Genomic DNA, 18,861 nt, shown 5'->3' with positions numbered 1-18,861 from the left:
GATGCTGCGTAAAATGCCAATAGATACAGAATGCAATGATGTGCAAAAAATCAGTCAATCAAATGTAATTTTGTCAAGCCCTTTTTACATCAGACATTTCACAAAGTTCTTACACAGCAGTAATGTTGTACTTATGTGTAAAACGCCTTCATGTTCGGCTAGTGTAGTAAAATCTGGTAAGGATTAGACAATTCCAAATTACCATAACGTTAACACGAATATAACATGGCTGAGCAAGCTAGCAAAGTGCTAACCGATACTAACAAACACTTGACTGGAGCTAGCATACAGCTAAATGGAGTCAGCTAACAGGAACTAGCTAATCGCTATCCAGTGCAACAACTGCAAAGTTCCTAAACAATACAATTACAAAATTCAATTATATTATTCCTAGGGATATTTTCGGGGGTGTTGTTTTCGAAAATAAAACGTTCATACAGTACTGTAACAAATAGTTTAAAAAATTTCAAAGGAAGGCATCATGGCATTTTACATTCAACATGGGGTTTCTGTCTAGTTCATAGTTATAAAATGACTATGCTTTTCCAACTCTCTACATACACTTTAACAGGCAAGTATCGAAATGTCTAGTGTACTATTGTACATTACCGACCTGGAAAACAAGATAAATTACTAAAACATGACTTTTCCTTCAAGAGTTACGAGAACGCGCAGGTGTTTGTTTAGATCGAATTCAGTTCCAACGCATCGCGACCACGTCTCTCTGCCCCCTACTTGCCAACCATAGTAAGTGCCCTTTAATATATGTAATGTGTCCCAATTTCAAACAATACATAACCCTAAAAGCGACCATACGTTTTCTGCACTTCACACCTTTTTGTGTTCACCAGGTGAGCAACGCACATGCACCCTGCCATCCACGTGATGAAAAAGAATGTTATCCAATATCCAGTGTAATAAATGGAATGTGTTAGAATATGTCCAACTGTCTCAGAATATTTCCTGATCACAGGATAGGGAAAGACCTAATGATGAAACAATTACCACACTATTGGCCACCACCTCAGAACAATTAAAGTAGCGGTCACATTTTCTGAATTGAAACCTCACAACTATCATTGGAAATGAAGATTAAAGACCATTTTACAAAAGTTAGATGTAATACACATGACTGCATTAGGAAAATAAATAACCAGGAAGTAGAAGCTGCATAGAAGCCACTAAACGTCCAACAGTCAATTTGAAGGAGCTATGGAGTTCAGTGGCTGGGAGTGAAGTAATGGGGCACAGTTCAGTCTCATCAAGAGCTCTGCTTAATACTGGCCTGTATGTGCGGGTGGCCAAAAAGTTGTTACTCAAAATGTACTATGTGAAACCATGCTTGGAGTTTTCTAGCATGAAAGTGGAAGCAGGTCAGATGACAAAGATAGACCACTCAAACCTAACACTTCCCATGCCTCAAGGCAACCCTTCTCTATAGTGAAGTATGGTGATGGCATACTTCAGGAAGAATGGATGTAGGATAATGGGGGAGGGCTTCAAGAGCACAAATGTGTCCCAGTCAAAGTCCTTATCTGTAACCTTTTGAGAATCTGTGAAACTATCTGAAAAATGCAGTCCACAAGCGTAGTTCAAACAAACTGTACAACCTGTAGAAAAACTGTGAAGAATGGGACAAATTCCAAAAGCTGGTTGCCTGACCCAATAGGCTTAAAATGTTCTTGCAGCAGGTGACTACCAAATATGAATGCTTTTTCAATAATATTCAGCAACATAAAACCAATGTCACATAACAATAATTGACCTTTTGACGTTTATGTTTCACTTAAAGTCTTTCAAAACATAGAACAGAATGACATTTCTATGTACCATCTTTTGAGAAATGCTGGTTTAGATCACTAGGCCTACCTGTCATTACCCACAAGCATCGCGCGTTGTTTATCGCATGAGAGTACCAGCACCTGTGACTTTTTCATAGAACGGGTGCTGTCATAGACTATATGCTACAATACGTTAATGATAAAACCGAAACAATGGACATTAAGTAATCGCCTTTACCCGGCAGTTTAACAATCTGGATTAGAGACACACGGATTAAATCTTTGAAATGTCATAAAATAGCTTATAAAGGCGTTGTATTAAGATGATGGCATTAAATACAAAACGAGTCGAACCTTAATACCGAATATCAGTTTGGCATAACACACATTGTGGGAAGTAATTGAATCAGTCATTGAGACAAGTCTGTCTCTTCACAAAATTCCTGAAAGCATCCGCGATATGACGGCGCCGAAACCACGTGTTTACGTAATGGAAAGCCAATCTTTCAATTGCTACCCCTCCTCCCTATCTATTTCTAACTAGACATCCAAGGCGAAGCGAAATACCTCCAAATATTTTACCAGGCGCGCCGTTGGCCACTTTACGTTGGTGCATTTGTTAAACAATTGAGAGAAAAACCCTTCAGATAAGAAATATTAACCACCCAGAAGCTTTCAGGATAGAACAGAGCCTTCTACCAAAGGAAGCAAACCTGTCTTTGCGAACATTGCAGTAAGAGCAAAAAAGATATGTAAACTGGGGTTGTGGGTATTTTACTTCAGCAAACAATTGGTTTCTGACGAAGAAACCACACGAAGTGAAGTGACTTGATTTGGCAATGTGTTGTTTTGTTGGGGCTATCGTTGCAGTCTGTGCGTGTGCATAGGATGCATCCTTCCCTGGCTTTTGATGCTGTACAGATCCTCCCTCCTCTCCTCAGAGTGATGAACTAATAGGCAATGGTTTTCTCCTCGGAAATCTGCCGTTTTTCACTGTTTTCATGTTAGTTCTGTTTGTTTACAGACAGCAAGTCTCCCGGTGCGACACATGCAATTTATAGAGTATATTTTTTATTACCGACTCTCCGAGGTGGCATCGTTTATACGCCAGAAGAAGAAAAAGACACCTTTATTGTGAACTCGGACAGATAAATATTTTCACCACGTGAATGAAAACGCCTAAGACTCGGATTTTACCTATTTTTCTATGATACATTTGGTAGCCCTGTCCTGGAAAACTGAAACAATTGTGTTATTATGCAACCGCAAGGATCTCATCTATATCTGGGTGTTTAAGCCACAGGATTGCTCTTCGCCCAAATCAATGTGGTTTCTTTGGAACATTTTCAGCAAAGGAACGCATATGCTGCAGTGTCTTTGTGGCAAGAGTCTTAAGAAAAACAAGAACCCAGAAGGTAAGACCTTTGCAATTCTGTTCGTTGCTCTTACCAGTGTTAGACTGCAATGTGTGTGTGTGTTGTACGTTTGTTTGTGGGGTAATAGATCTGCAATGATGTTTGTGCAGCGAGTGGATGCAGTGAAGAGGGGGGGAATAACTTATCCTGTAGAGCGGCTATACCCCGTCGGTAAGCCCTGGAATGGGGACGCGTAGCGCACAGACAGAGCGTGCGCGCACACACACACACACACACGCACACACACACACACACACACACACACACACACACACACACACACACACACACACACACACACACACACACACACACACACACACTCACACACACACAAGAAAAAGCCCCCTGCAAACCAATGCATGATCTCTTAACTTTTTAAATAGCGCCCAGTCACATTATATTTAACCACGTTTGATAAGAGTGGGATAATATGCTAATAGCTTGCCGTGTCTCACCGAGCTGTCTGTTCTACTGTCTCTCGTTTTAACCAGCTAGGTTGTAATTATCGGGCTTGCTGCAGCAATACTGTATTACCCCCGCAACACTTGCCCCTCGATTTACTAGGCTCGATTTACTATGTTTTTTGGCGAGCTTGTTAGTTGAGCCAGCCAGACAATGTCTCATTATTCACAATCATCAATAAATGTTGCAATATTGATATCACTATTAAAAGGGATGGATTATCTTATGTAGTCTTTTTTATGGAATGCTTTTTGAGATAAGAATAATACTGGAGCTTTAATGCGCTCTTTCAACAAAATGTATTTTTTCCAGTCGAAAAACAACAACAAAACACTTAATAAACATGATAATTTGATTTGATTCTACATTACGTTATCGGTTTCCATCTTAATATTGACCATTATACCTCTTAACAGGCCCAGACCTCTGCTTGGCTGATCAATAAAAGTGATCGTTCTCAAAGCACCAAGGATTTTTAGCCAGTGGCAACTACCTTTCTTTCAACAGGCTGCTGTTATGAAAGAGCATTTTGATCAGACAGCCAACAATGGTTATAACCTCGTGTTTTAAGTTGAAGTGCTTAGCAGGGGACTGTTTCATTTTCTTTACTCCACATTGGTAGGCCAGGCTACTGCAGCATAGATCATTACGCTGTGGCTATATTGCCTATATTGCTGACACTGCAAAATAACAACGGAATAGTCAGTCGGTAGTCCTACTTTTGTCAAATTCTCAGAATAGAATAATGATAAATAAAGACAACTATCACTAGGGTAAATATAAATAATAGAGTGGCATTATTGCCTTGTGAGTGTGCGGCAACCTCAAGAATCTTGTGCGGCTTTTAAGGAGCATCTCGCAGAGAAACTAGATGCAGCAAATTATATGAACTTCTACAAGTGCCATTCTGGGGATTATAGTAACCAAATCCGCACAGCAGATCCATCGTAGCGACAACCATCAGTTGTCTCTGGTTTGTTTTCCCCTCTATCATGCCGTGTGTAGGCTACACCTATATTGTGTTTTAATTTAATTAACTGCACACTAAGGATAACATAAAATAGTGTCTTTGTGTACATTATAGGACCCAGCTGTAGCTTTTTTATGTTTCCAGAGGACTAAAATATTCATCAGGGCATTTGCAAGCTATTGAAACCCCTGCTGAAAGCCTGTTGACAGTTTGGGTCTGTGAATGTCTTTTGGATAGAAACAATTGTTTTGAAGCTAAGTGTAAAGATAGCAAAGCAAGCCTATAGACCAACATGTCTTTATTCTCCCCTATGCATATGCATAGAACCTATTTGAAATAAATATTGAAGCATCAGCTATTTTTGTTTCACAGACATAGTTATGGATGCAGAAGGGGATGAAATGGGCTCAGCACCTCAGTGGTTTCAAGATCCATACAGTCAAACAGGTTATGACAAATCAATTAATAAACATACAATTGCAGGTAGCAAATCATTTGGTTCTGTTTCCCAGAGTCATTACGGACGCAGAAGCAGGAGAGAAGGTTACCCTCTACCCGTCCTAAGTTGTACCATAATCCCTAGCCTATGGGCCTTGGTCAAAAGCTCTGCCCAATATAGGAAATAGGGTGGCATTTGGAACTCAGTTATTAATGAAGCCCATGCAATGCTGTGTTGGCCAGCTCAGGCCTAGGCTAGCGGTGGAGCCACAGCACAGTATTTTTAGAAACATAACTCAGAGAGCACCAAGAAGCATAACCATTCTTGGTAACATCACTGACATTTACGAGTGGGTTTGTCAACCCAGTTAGAAACCTCAGTTTAAATGGATTTATCTCTCTTCTCTTTCACTCTTCATTCTCGCAATCTTCAGACACACTCATGCACGTACATGCAGGAACACACTCACTAATATGCTATTTACACACACACTTTATTTGCCTATGTGGAGTAAGTATTGCAAATGTTTAATGTCCACTTTCTGTAGCATTCTGCTCCAGCAGATGGCTATTTCAGATGGTCTGGTGTTGGATAATATTTGCCTGGCAGAGGCCAAAGAGCAGTTGGGACTAGTTTGTGTAAGTGTTGTGTATTTTGTGCTGTAGGTGTGAGGTAAACATTTGTTTTTGCGGGGGATGAAGGAAAGCTGATTAGTTTTGTTATTTGAGCAAAACCCCATAGCAGAGGCACAAAAAATAGATCTCAGTTTCTCTGAGGCAGGTTGTTCTTCATTTACATCATGACATTAAGTAGTGTTAGATGCCAGACGTAGATTTGAATAAGTTATTTTGTACACGTCATTCTTAGGCGTGAAGTGTGTGCTAGTGCAAGCCAGAAATGTATGTTACCTTAAGATTGATCAAGAAAAGTACAGAGTACTCCAACTTATCAATCACAGTAGATAATTTGATACAGATGAGTAGAAGAAGGCCTTGCTTTCTGGTATCTGGGATGCAGAGAGCTTTGAAATTGCATTTGTCGCATCAATTCAACAATACTTCGAAAATATAAGTGGTTCATCTCAATTATCATTAGTATGGATAGAAGGAAACCCAAACACTATGCATTTCCCTCCTGTCAGCACATATCAAAGGGTGTAGTGTTATTTTAGCTGCCGATTCCAAACTGTAAACGTGATGAGCTGTGACAGCCCTGTCTGCTTCCTGTCTGTTCAGCACACAACAAGGGTTGGGGTCAATTCCATTTCACTTTCAGTCAATTCAAAAAGCCAACCAAATTTCCAATTCCTCTCACAAATTTTCCATTAATTGAAATTGGAATTTCAGCATACTTGAAATGGAATTGTTCACAACACTACCAGACAACCCATATCAAAACAGAATTCAAGTCACAATGACATAGGATCAGTTTAAATCCTAAATTGACAGAAGACCAATATAGGGCCCAATACACCCCCTAACCCAGACCCCACACTAACTCTTTGATACCAGTCAGAGGGACATTGTTCCATTGATCTTCATGCTCAATTCTCTTAATTTAACAGTCTGAGGTTTAGGGGATAGGGATAAAATAACAGGTAGCATGACAGAGAATTCAGAAAATGTTATGGAATTCAATAGAATAGACTTGGAAGTTCTAACCCTGGCGATTTGATTGATAAACTCCAGCTGTAATTTTTGAATTAAAGGGCATGAAAGCCCCTACATTTTCTCCCCTCCCCATTCTCATGGTGTCTAACTTGCAGTTATGGCCCTGTTTCATCGCAAGAACTGCATTTCCTCTGAAGTATGGTCCCAAGCCACTGTGCTTCTTATCGCACTGCTTTCTCAACCTGTAAGTTTAAGCCAGTACACCCAGACTAGAGGTGAATGTATTTCCTGGCTAAGAACCACAGCTGAGTTCATGGGACACATAATGTGTAACTTAACCCTCATCCTACCGACTGGGGTACCCGCAGACCCCTGTGGTGTACTTTTTGTCATCTCTCACAGGTGCTTTATTTTGTATTTTACAATTTTTCTGACTTTGTCAATCAATTTGTTTCTAATGAACTTCATATTATTGTTTTCAGTTTTTCTTGTTTTAATTATTGTTTTTCTTTTTAAACATACCACTATTTTGGGAGTTCCTAGGGACCCCCAGTCAAAAGCACCCAGTTCCATCTATGTAGTTTAATAAATTGAACTATTTATTGAGTTGACCCAGCAATAACCATACCCACCCACCCACGGCTTAGTACTACCTTCCAGGGACCTTGTTGCACTACTCTCTTTGTACTACTGGACTCTGACATTGCTTTGCAAAGTCTGATAAGGACATTTTTAGTACATACATTATCATGTCTACCTCGGGAGGAACCTCATTGCTGCTATCTCTGCATTTCAGTTGCACATGCTACCTCGCACCTTCAATTTTCCTTCATTGCAGATTTAGAATTGCCATTTGTACTTGCATTTGCCTTTATTGCACATTTATACATAAGATAAGTGCTTTGATTCTATTCACATGTTGGTCCCTTATGCCCAGAAGGCACACATGTAATGAGATACCGTATATCGTATAATTACTTGGTCAGGTACTGCATAGTCGGTGTCCTAGTCTTCTAGGGTATGCTTCAGCTGTCTTTGCACACCTTAATTTTGGCACTTTGTCCCATTCTTCCTTGTAGATCTTCTCAAGTTTTTTCAGAAAGGATGTATTGGTGAAATTTGAACTTCAGGTCTCCCCACTGAGGTTCAATGGGCTTGAAGTCTGTGCTTTGGCAAGCCACTCAAGGACATTCTCAAAGTTCTTACACAGCCACTCCAGCGTTGTCTTGGCTGTGTGCTTCAGGTTGTTGTTGTGCTGAAGGATGGATATTTTTTGTCGTGCACTTTGGATCTGGTTTTCTTTAACAACCTCTCTGATGCCTCGTTTCCACTGGTGCCAAACACTGATGTTTTACCCCAAATCCAGGCTATGTTTTGTTTCCATTGACACAGACTGGTGCCAGTCGGCCAGTAGGCCATGGCCGAGTATCCCAGATCTCACTTGGTGCTAAGCCCCGGACTTTAAGACTTAAGGCAGGGTTTGCTGGTTGACGTGTTATGTCCTGTGAAAATGCATCATGTTGTGCTATTCAAATAGCAATGTGTATCATTTGTATAGGCTTTTCGAACTGGTTTTCATCCTATCTATGCCTCAACACAATTCAATCTCGAAGGTCTAGGGAGAGTTCTTTGGACTTCATGACTTGGTTTTGCTCTGACCTGTACTGTGACGGGTATGCCTTTCTAAATCATGTCTAATCAATTGAATTTGCCACAAGTAGACTGCAATCAAGTTACAGAGACATCTCAATGATGATCAAAGGACACATGATGCATCAGAGCTATATTTGGAGTGTCATGGCAAAAGGTCTGAATAATAATTTACATAAGGTATTTCATTTTAAATTGGCACGAAATTGCATGCATTTGCATACATTTGCATAAATTGGTACACTTTTCGAAACATATTTTCTCTTCATCATTATGGGTTATTGTGCACGGATTGATAGCAAAAATAAATGTAATCAGTTATGAATTAAGTCCATACCAAAGCAAAATAGAGATATTAATGTGTTCTGAGGGCATTGTATGTGCCGAAGCGAGAGACTGATCGTGACTGGAGTGAATTGCAAAAGTCTCTCAAACTTGACACTTTCATCACTCACAGAAACATTCTGAGGTGCTGCCTGATCAATGCATCTGCTAAGTACCTTAACTATCTGTCATTACTGTATGTTTTACCTCATATAGTGTAATTCATTGGTGTTATTTATTGACATTTGGATATTGCATTTTACATATTGTCTTTTAACATGTATTTATTTGGAATTGAAATCACTTCTGGTGATTCCATTGTCCAGATTGTCACTAAATTAGAATTTGTTCTATATTGTCTTACTCGGTGACATGAAGGTGAAATAAAAAAAAGTTCAACAAGGAAGACAAATTAAGTTAGCAACGTCAGTCTCTTAATCCAAATCAAGACCAACTCCTGAGGATCCTGCAGCTATCACAGAAGGAATGTTTCAACTTGTCTTGTGAGGCTAGGATGGAACATCTTAGTATCTTTGCTTGCCACAATTGAGCAACTAGGATCACTGCAGTAGTTCGTCCTTTGGTGGTCTTGTAGAACTTTATGATTAATTAAGTACATTTAGTAAAATTGTGTGCTGGAAACACTGCAGCTGTTCTACCAGTTAATTACTATTCACAATGTTACCACCACTGTGGTGTCCAAATAGGGAATAAGGTTCTGCTTCAGCGCAGCATCTCCAGCTGACTTGGGTGAGTGTAAGTCGACCCATATGTCATCTGAAGCCCATCTGTTTCCGTATTGCTTCTTGTAAAATGTTTCACACAACCAGGAAATGAATGCAGACAATCCCTTGCACCAGAAAAACACATTCACTGGCGCAACAACCTCAATTGAGCGCACAGGCACAATGTATGACAAGGTGCAACCATACTTGATAAACAACTACCCAAACCCAGATTGGATTAGAACTCCGGGCTGCAATGACACTGCTGTACTTGCGAGCAGTGCCTTAGTGTTAGTTCATGGCGCGCACTCAGTAGGGACCTCTTTATGATTTATTTTATACAGGCGTTTTCTGCTCTCTTCCTCAAGGGTGCCAAAAATCTTGGATTGAATTGAATATTGGATTATTTTTCTTTATTAAACTTAGCTTTTTTTCATGGTGTGCCTCACTGTCAAACCTCAGGCTCATAAGCCTATGAGTAGTGAAATATTATCCTCCGACCTTTATTTTTCGTATACTTGCATGTGCACAACAAACACACACACACACACACAGAAAAATATGCAGTCACTCACATTTTGTGCTGGGCAGTGGGAGAAGAGACTCCACAGTGCAATGTGAAAGTACACTAGCACTAAACTATTTATGCTGTTGGAAGACTTTTTCATATGTATCTTTTACCTCACAGCATGTCTCAATACCACAGTATAAACAATACACCTAAAATCCTTGACTTTGCAAATCAGAGTTCAATAGTATATGAGAAAAACTATCAATTTCCTAGATTTCTTTAATGCAGAAATATCATGCTTGTCGCGCACCCATTCTTTTTCAATTTGTGTCAAGAGGGAAAAAAGCCTGGCAACAGATTGCAAGTCTATAATTAAAGGGGTCGGAGGAGATTCAAACAAGATCTTTAACAGTTATGACAACAAAAAGGTTGTTAAAAATAACCCAAGCACACACACGTTCACTGCTTGTTACTATGGTTTTCACAAACATTACTGTATTATATTTAATTATCTCTAACACTTTCTTCTCCCTCAATTAAGAAAATTTAGTGTACAGTTTTTCACATCAGAAATAAATACAAAGAGAAACACGAGCCAAATACATACTACTGTATATTGTTACTATTGATATGATATTTGACCGGCAGAATGACAGGATTCAAGAAACCATGGCTTCAATTCCACCTCCCTTCAGTTATAAAATCAACTTAACATACTAATCTGTAAAGCAAGGGTAGAGTGTAGGTGGGTGGAACGGGAGTTGATAGAATGAGATGATAGGAAAAAGGAGGAATGAAAGGGGTAATATCATTTAGCTGGAACTTTCATTGACAGCAAATTATATACCTTATTGATTGGGTTAGGGATATAATATACATTTGTTCCACTACTTTACAATTTGTTTTGTTTTGCTACAGAAGAAGTAAGAGAAATGAGCTGGTTGAGAGCAGGGGAAATATAGCTAGGACACCATGGTTAAATTTGTCTTACATAATTCCAAGTCCTCTTCAGTGAGTCAAAGTCCACTTCACTGCCCTGGGGCATTGGGATTATATTTTTAAATCAGCGGGAAGAGTGCCCTCTACTGGCCCTCTAAAATGCAGCATCTGGTCTTCCATCCATGGACTGAATTGAGCATACCTTCAAAGGTAAGTTACCAGTAGAATGCAAGGTAAGGATGGATTAAATAAAGAAAGACAGGAAGGCTAAAAGGAGGGTACGAGCAAACAAGTTCAAGTATTGTCTACAGCACATCAGACAGATATGAATATACTTGAGTCTGCTATTAAGTTACTGTAGCTGCTTTAAAGGGCTGAGCTGCATACAGAGAGGAAACTGATAGGTAACAGAATGGTCTCTCTCCTTTGGCTAGCTGCCTTGAGGACTCACACCACCACACACTAGTGGTGGTCAATGGCAGAGAGCGGTCAGCGAATTGTTATTTGCCTCTCCTCTGTCCAAGGTGATGCTGTGTTTCAAGGAGGTAAAGTTGTCAGCTTGTTAAATAGTCATAATTCTCTTAGTGGATTGAGAGGAACTTCACTGTCCCGCATTCAAAGTTTGAACAATGTTTTCAGTATTGTTTTTGTGATATGATATTGTAGTGTAGTCCATAAGTCTTTGGACATTGAAACACATAGACATCAACAGACCACGGGTATCTTCCCTGGTGATGCTCTGTCAGCCCTGTACTACCGCTGTCTTCAGTTAGTTTTTTTCTGGGCATTGTTGCCCTCAGCAGTTGTATCATCAATGAAAACAAGTGAACCAGTTCCATAAATGCCCAAAACACCCAGAATGTAGAAGTACAATTTCTTGCCCAACATGCCAAACCTGTTTTCCAGATATGCTGGTATGGTTTTTCTCCACACTTTCGACTTGCCATTGCTCTGGTACAGGTGCTGGTCATAAAATTAGTTGATTTATTTCAGTAATTCCATTCAAAAAGTGAAACTTGTATAATGTATACATTCATTCCACACAGACAAATTCAGTATCTCAGAAAATTTGAATATTTTGAAAAGGTTCAATATTGAAGACACCTGGTGCCACACTCTAATCAGCTAATTAACCCAAAACACCTGCAAAGACCTTTAAATTGTCTCTCAGTCTAGTTCTGTAGGCAACACAATCATGGGGAAGACTGCTGACTTGACAGCTGTCCAAAAGATGACCATTGACACCTTGCACAAGGAGGGCAAGACACAAAAGGTCATAGCTAAAGAGGCTGGGTGTTCACAGAACTCTGTGTCCAAGCACATTAATAGAGAGGCGAAGGGAAGGAAAAGATGTGGTGGAAAAAGTGTACAAGCAATAGGGATAACCGCACCCTGGAGAGGATTGTGGAATAAAACCCATTCAAAAATGTGGGGGAGATTCACAAAGAGTGGGCTGCAGCTGGAGTCAGTGCTTCAAGAACCACCACGCACAGACATATGCAAGACATGGGTTTCAGCTGTCGCATTCCTTGTGTCAAGCCACTCTTGAACAAGACACAGCATCAGAAGCGTCTCGTCTGGGCTAAAGACAAACCTACCAGTACCTGGTTTATGGACCATGGTATCCCTGTTCTTAATTGGCCAGCAAACACGCCTGACCTTAACCCTATAGAAAATCTATGGGGTATTGTGAAGAGGAAGATGCGTTAGTTGTCAGTTATAATCATCACAATTAAAAGAAATATACATTTGAAATATATCAGTCTGTGTGTAATGAATGAATATAATATACAAGTTTCACTTTTTGATTGATTTTACTGAAATAAATCAACATTTTGATGATATTCAAATTTTATGACCAGCACCTTTATGTGTGTATTTGTGGCAGTAAGACTGGGGTACCTGTTTACCTGGAGAACACATGGCACCAGGATGCACTATGGGAACGAGGCAAGCTGACAGAGACAGTTTGATGCTTTGAGCAATATTCTGCTGGGAATCCTTGGGTCCTGCCATTCATGTGGATGTTACTTTGACACGTACCACCTACCTAAGCTTTGTTGCAGACCATGTGCACCCTTTCATGGCAACAGTATTCCCTGATGGCATTGGCCTCTTTCAGCAGGATAATGTGCCCTGCCACAAAGGTTCAGGAATGGTTTGAGGAACACAGCAACAAGTTCAAGGTGTTGACTTGGCATCTGAATTCCCCAGATCTCAATCCAATCGAGCATCTGTGGGATGTGCTGGACAAACAAGTCCAATCCATGGAGGCCCCACCTTGCCACTTCTAGGACTTAAAGGATCTGCCGCTAACATTTTGGTGCCAGATACCACAGCACACCTTTAGAGGTCTTTGTTTTGGCGGCAAAAGGGGGACCTGCACAGTATTAGGCAGGTGGTCATAATGTTATGGCCGATTGGTGTATGTCTCTGTGGTATCTTTTACACCTCTCTTTCTTACACAACCTGCATATATTAATCCAAAATTATAGTTCTTCAGCTTTTCATATACAACAATAACAGTAAATCTGAGTATTTACTAAAGATTCATTTCTAATACAACACCACTAGGTCATGTCATTTCACAGCTTGAAAAATTATTCATAATCACACATTTAAATTGGGAGTGAGATTTTCTGACATTACAGAGTAGGAATCACAGCATTAATGGTATTTATAAAGGCTGTGCAGATAACATTCATTACAACTTCCATTGGGCCTTTATGTAATCTCATCAGCATACACTTAAGCATGCACATAACATGCTTACTTCAGCGATCTGAATTTTCTGGAGATTTGTTTCAGCTTATGAGGTCTGTACAAGATTGTGTCTAATTGGCTGGAGAGGCAGCATGGCTTCATAGTTCAACAGCCTAATGCAATTGGAAAATTGTCAATCTACAAAATGCATTTCTACATGATTTGGTAATATCAGTTAAGTCTAATTCTAAAGATTATACATTTTAGTGACTAAAGTCAACGGATAGTAGTGTGAAGTATAGGAGAACCTTTTTTCTCCCCATCAAAAAGCAAGTGTCTGTCTCTTCCATGTTATAGCCATATGGTGAAACAGAATTCTCAAAACTATAATGTGGCTTTCAATCATATCGAATTCAACATAATCAAACAAAACTGACCTGTAAAAAACTTTTGAGTCAACTTAAAATATTAAGTCAATCAGCTGCAATAAGAGGTTTTTAAACACACATTCCTGAGTTGGCTGTTTTTTACATTCTGCTTTGGCTGAGGAGTACGTGTTGGGTTAATGGGGGACTTTAGCTCAACAATTTCTCATTTTTATGTCCAGCATACCTAGCTATTTAAGATATATTGAGTGTTTAGACACTGTGTATTACCAACTTATATACAGAAAACAGTGAGTGTGTGTTGCCTATCCTTTGAACTTGCTGTGTAGCAGACCTCTGAGACAGTCACTCATCCATAGCCATAAATGGAGTTGCGTGAATCCCTCTTATGAGCATAGCTGCAGTAATTGTACTGATATTGTTATTGAAATTTTGGTTGCATGCCAATTATCTGTTTCCAGGAAGTGAAGGCAGGTGAAATGACAATAAGGGAGATTAGTGTTAATGTAACCTCATTTAGGTCGATCTTCATTGATAATATAACCCTTATTATAAAGTTCATAACATGCTTCATGGCCTTGCTGTAAAAGGCTAAATGGTATTACAATACTCTTCGCAGCATCCGCAGACACATAATCTTCCCCCTTTCTCTTAAATAAACAGATGATCTGGAATTTAGTTAGTAGTACAGTAGTTTAGTTCTCCTTTTGGGAGGGAGAACTGTGAAATATTTACATTTTCAAATTGTTGATAAATATGATAAGCGTAGGGAATATACATCTTTGACAACTGTGACTACAAATGTGTTCTATGTTTGCTGATGATTTTACCATACAGAAGATATATCCAGAATGCTGTCTTCCTAATTTTCTCTGAAGGTAAACATTTTACAAAATTTAGGAAACTAATTTTAAGATTACCAGGAAGATTGAGATTTAAGTCAATTCACACATCTTCTGTGTCACTGAGACCTGAATTTTGTCATTGTGCAGATCAAGTTTGTTTCCTTGTCTGGGATTATAGGGATGGAAGAGATAGGGACTTACATTTATAAGATACTCTTATCCAGAGGTTCTAAAAGTGCATACATTTCACTGGTAAGGAAGTATGGCTATCTTGTTCACTGCAGAAAAGTGCTATTGGCATGTATCAGTGCATTCTTAAGGAACATGGTTCAAAAAGGTTTCTTTGAGTGTCCTCACAGGTGAATCCTTCATGGTTCCAAGTAGAACCCTTTTGGATTCCGCGTAGATTCATTTGTGAATAATTGTAGAACCATTCCAATGATTGAATGGAACCAAAAAGGGTTCTTCTAAAGGTTATATCATATGGGGACAGCTGAAGAAGCCTTATAGGTTCAAAGACTGTTTACTCCCAAAATAGAGGTTTGAGAAACTGCCCCTGGTTTTTTCCTGTTACTATTTAATTTGAACTATCAATTTAGTGGTTACTAGTCAGTATAGTAATTGAAATCCAGTTGTGCTAATATACATGAAGCTTCAGGATGGGTTAATAGCAATAAAATAGTTATATATACTGCATAGCCAAAACCAAGAAATATTGTATTTGTGAGAATCGCTTAATAAAATTGAAAACATTTCTATATCTAATGTTAATATTATACAAATGGAGCATTAACACTAACAGTTACATTAAACAGTAATAGGACATTAAAACTACTTGGAGGTGCTTAAGGAAGCATGGGGTAAAATCTCTTCACAAAGGTCTGCAAGGCTGTAATTGCTGCAAATAGAGGATTCTTTGATGAAAGCAAAGTTTGAAGGGCACTATTATTTCAAATAAAAATCATAATTTATAACCTTGTGAATGACTATATTTCATATTAATTTTGCAATATTACCTATTCAAACTAATTTCATGTGTGTTTTCATGGAAAACAAGGAAATGTTTAAGTGACTCCAAACATTTGCAAGGTGGTGTTAATGGATTTTCCACTGCAGATTTATTCAGTTTGACTTAATGGACTTTTTTGTTGATCAGTGGCAAAAACTCCTAATTGTATCAATTTAGATTTTAGGTTGTAAGAATAAAATGTGGAAAAGTTGAATACTTTTAAGAGCCACAGTAGATATTGTGATTTCTTTTTTAAATCCTCATGTTCAGGAGTAGTTGAAATTCCCATCCTCCTCCTACCCTGAACATATCAAACCTTTTTCCATAAGCCACACTATCTTGATTTATAACTGCCATATATCTTTCTATTCTGCTGCAACGTCTTGTTTGAATTTTGAAGCTTTATAATCGCTAATTACCCTAAGATTGCAGGTTAAAGATAAACTGCCTTTCCAGTAGTACTACTATAGTTGATTGATTGAATATGGGTGTCCATAGTAGTGCTAGTAGTGCTTAATGTTTTTTTTTCAGGTCACAGTTGCCGTAATAGGTTGATGGCCGCACATTTTACATTTACATTTGAGTCATTTGGCAAGCACTCTGATCCAGAGCTACTTACAAGAGCAATTAGGGTTAAGTGCCTTGCTGAAGTAAACACTGACAGATTTTCACCTTGATGGCTTTGGTATTTGAATCAGTGACCTTTCAGATACTGGTCCAACACTTATGTTTTGGCTGGATTCGCTAACTCCTGCTGTATTCAACAAAACCTGGCCTAGAATGTTTTTAAAGGCGTGGACAGTCACTCCCCTTTCTCCTTGCATTTTTTGTGTGCAAATCTTTTATTGACTCAAGGAATCAGAGGAGACTGGTGAAGTGGAGACAGAAGTGAAGGGTGGGGGTTTGTGTTGAACCCTGTACACAGTATGTGAATGGAGCTGGAATCATTTTAACTTGACCAGAACTCTCCTTCTAGACATATTATATCAAGGCTGTATCCTAACTTGAGCTCAAAATATTTACATTAAGATACAGAACTGCTACAGCTGAACTGCTGATCTACCTGAATTTACACAATTGAGTCTGTTGAATAAATACAGATTTTTTGGAAAGTATTTTGACCCCAACACTTTTACTAGATTTTGTTGTGTTATAGATTTAATTTATAACTGATATAAAACATTTGTTGCATCAATCTATATGCAATACCATGTAACGATGAAGTGAAAACATGTTGTAAGTATATCATGTACATAAGTATCAGACCCTTTATTCTGTATGTTGTCGAAGCACCTTTGACAGCAGTCACAGCTTAAAGTCTTCTTGGGTATGCTTATGCCAGCTTTGCAAACTTGGATTTGGGAAGTCTCTGCCCTTCTCCACTGTAGATCCTCTCAAGCTCCGTCAGATTGGATAGGGAGTCTCAGTGAGCTGTGATTTTCTGGTATCAACATAGATACCTGTAATGGATTTCAAGTTTGAGCTGTGGCTGGGTCACTCAAAGACATTCACTGACTTCCCAAATCCCCTCCAGCGTTGTCTTGACTGTATGCTTCAGGTTGTTCTTCGTCACCTCCCTAACCAAGGTACTTCTTACCAGGATACTTAGATTGGCTAGACGGCTAGCTGTAGGTACAGTCTTGTTGGTTCCAAATTTCTTACATTTCACAATTAAATCATATTCAATCAATTGAATTTGCCTCCAAACTAGTTCTAGAAACATCTCAGGAATTTTCAAAAGACGCAGGATGCATCTGAACTCAATTTGGAGTGTTATGGCAAAAGGTCTGAATATTTTCAGTGCATTGGTTTTTAGCAAATTAATGTATTCAAATGAATAAAAAAACAACAACAGAAGTATCACATTTACAAATGTATTCAAACCCGTTTACGCTGTACTTTGTTGAAGCACAATTAGTAGTGATTAAGGCTTAATGTCTTCTTGGGTACGATGGTACAAGCTTGACACACCTGTATTTGGGGAGTTCTTCTCTGCAGATCCTCTCAAGCTATGTTAGGGTAAATGGAAAACATTACTAAACATCCAAAAAGAAGACATTTTATAATCATGTCATAATTTAATGAAGGGATAATATTTGCACTTTTTGGTTTTATTTCTGCTCCACCAAAACTGTCCCTTGGCTAAATGTAGTTTCTTCCAACTATCCTAGAGACTATAGCTTCCATAAATCACTTGTATTTTTGACCATTCCTCAATAATGGGATCTAGCTGATACCCCCTTCCCATAACAAACCAGGTAGGCTGTTGTGAAGGGATATGCAAGTAGGTTCCCTCTGATGTCATGTCTCTGTGTTACTTCCTGGTTCTCTGGGGGATTGCTTATCACATGAAAGGCAGCATAGCCGCAGTGATTTTCTAGAGCTGCTGTATTGTACTTTACTGTTGCACCATGCTCTGGTTTACCTCAATGAAGGATGGAGGGACAGGGAGTTGAAAACATTGTCCTAGACTATTGACAGCATTTGTGTAGAATATAGGGACTCTGGGGGAATCTACCAAATAGTACAAAGACTGCCTAATGTTAACTGGGAACATTGCGAGGACATTAGCTAAGATTAAGTTCTAGTTAGGTGTTTATTTTATATACTTCAAATAATCTCCTAACATTGTAATGCAGTTACAGGTTGTGATGTGGCTACATGTACGGATAAGAACAACACTGTACTTTTCTCATAAGACTTCCTTTCTTCATAAAAAGTAAAAAGGAGACTGATTGATAGTTAGTAGTTAATGGATGATTCATCCAGGGACATTCAAAGGGTTCACAAAGATAAAAGTTATGTTGAGAAGGTTGAAAGTTACCCTGTCTGTTTTTTGAAAAGATACAGAATGGCCTTTTATCGTTAAGTATGTTTACACATAGCCAGAATTTTACTTGGTGTTAATGTGCTGCTAATGGAAGACAGCATATAGGGACAGACTACACAAATTGAATTAATTCAACGTACATTAATATACAGTAGATTAAGTGGTAAGTATGTGAGATTAAGGAATATAAGCGCTAAGAATAAACCCTATATATACAGATTGGTTGTAGTAGTATTTTGCAGCTATATAAATCATTACA

The 18,861-nt window shown here is 38.8% G+C and overlaps 1 protein-coding gene across 1 annotated transcript in view; it reads left to right on the top strand.

Moving 5' to 3' along the window:
* The first annotated feature begins 2,371 nt into the window (after nucleotides 1-2,371).
* Nucleotides 2,372-18,861, top strand: part of fgf14 (fibroblast growth factor 14) — a 231,629-nt gene continuing 215,139 nt past the window's right edge. Inside the window, exon 1 of the mRNA XM_010904510.3 lies at nucleotides 2,372-3,196. Coding sequence (XP_010902812.1) covers nucleotides 2,989-3,196 — 208 coding nt within the window. The 5' untranslated portion in view covers nucleotides 2,372-2,988. The remainder of the gene's footprint in view (nucleotides 3,197-18,861) is intronic.

The sequence above is a fragment of the Esox lucius genome, chromosome 16 (genome assembly GCF_011004845.1).
Source record: "Esox lucius isolate fEsoLuc1 chromosome 16, fEsoLuc1.pri, whole genome shotgun sequence".
NCBI classification, from domain to species: Eukaryota; Metazoa; Chordata; class Actinopteri; order Esociformes; family Esocidae; genus Esox; species Esox lucius.
Note: the sequence above shows the minus strand (reverse complement) of the source record. Positions and strands in the feature narration are given on the sequence as shown.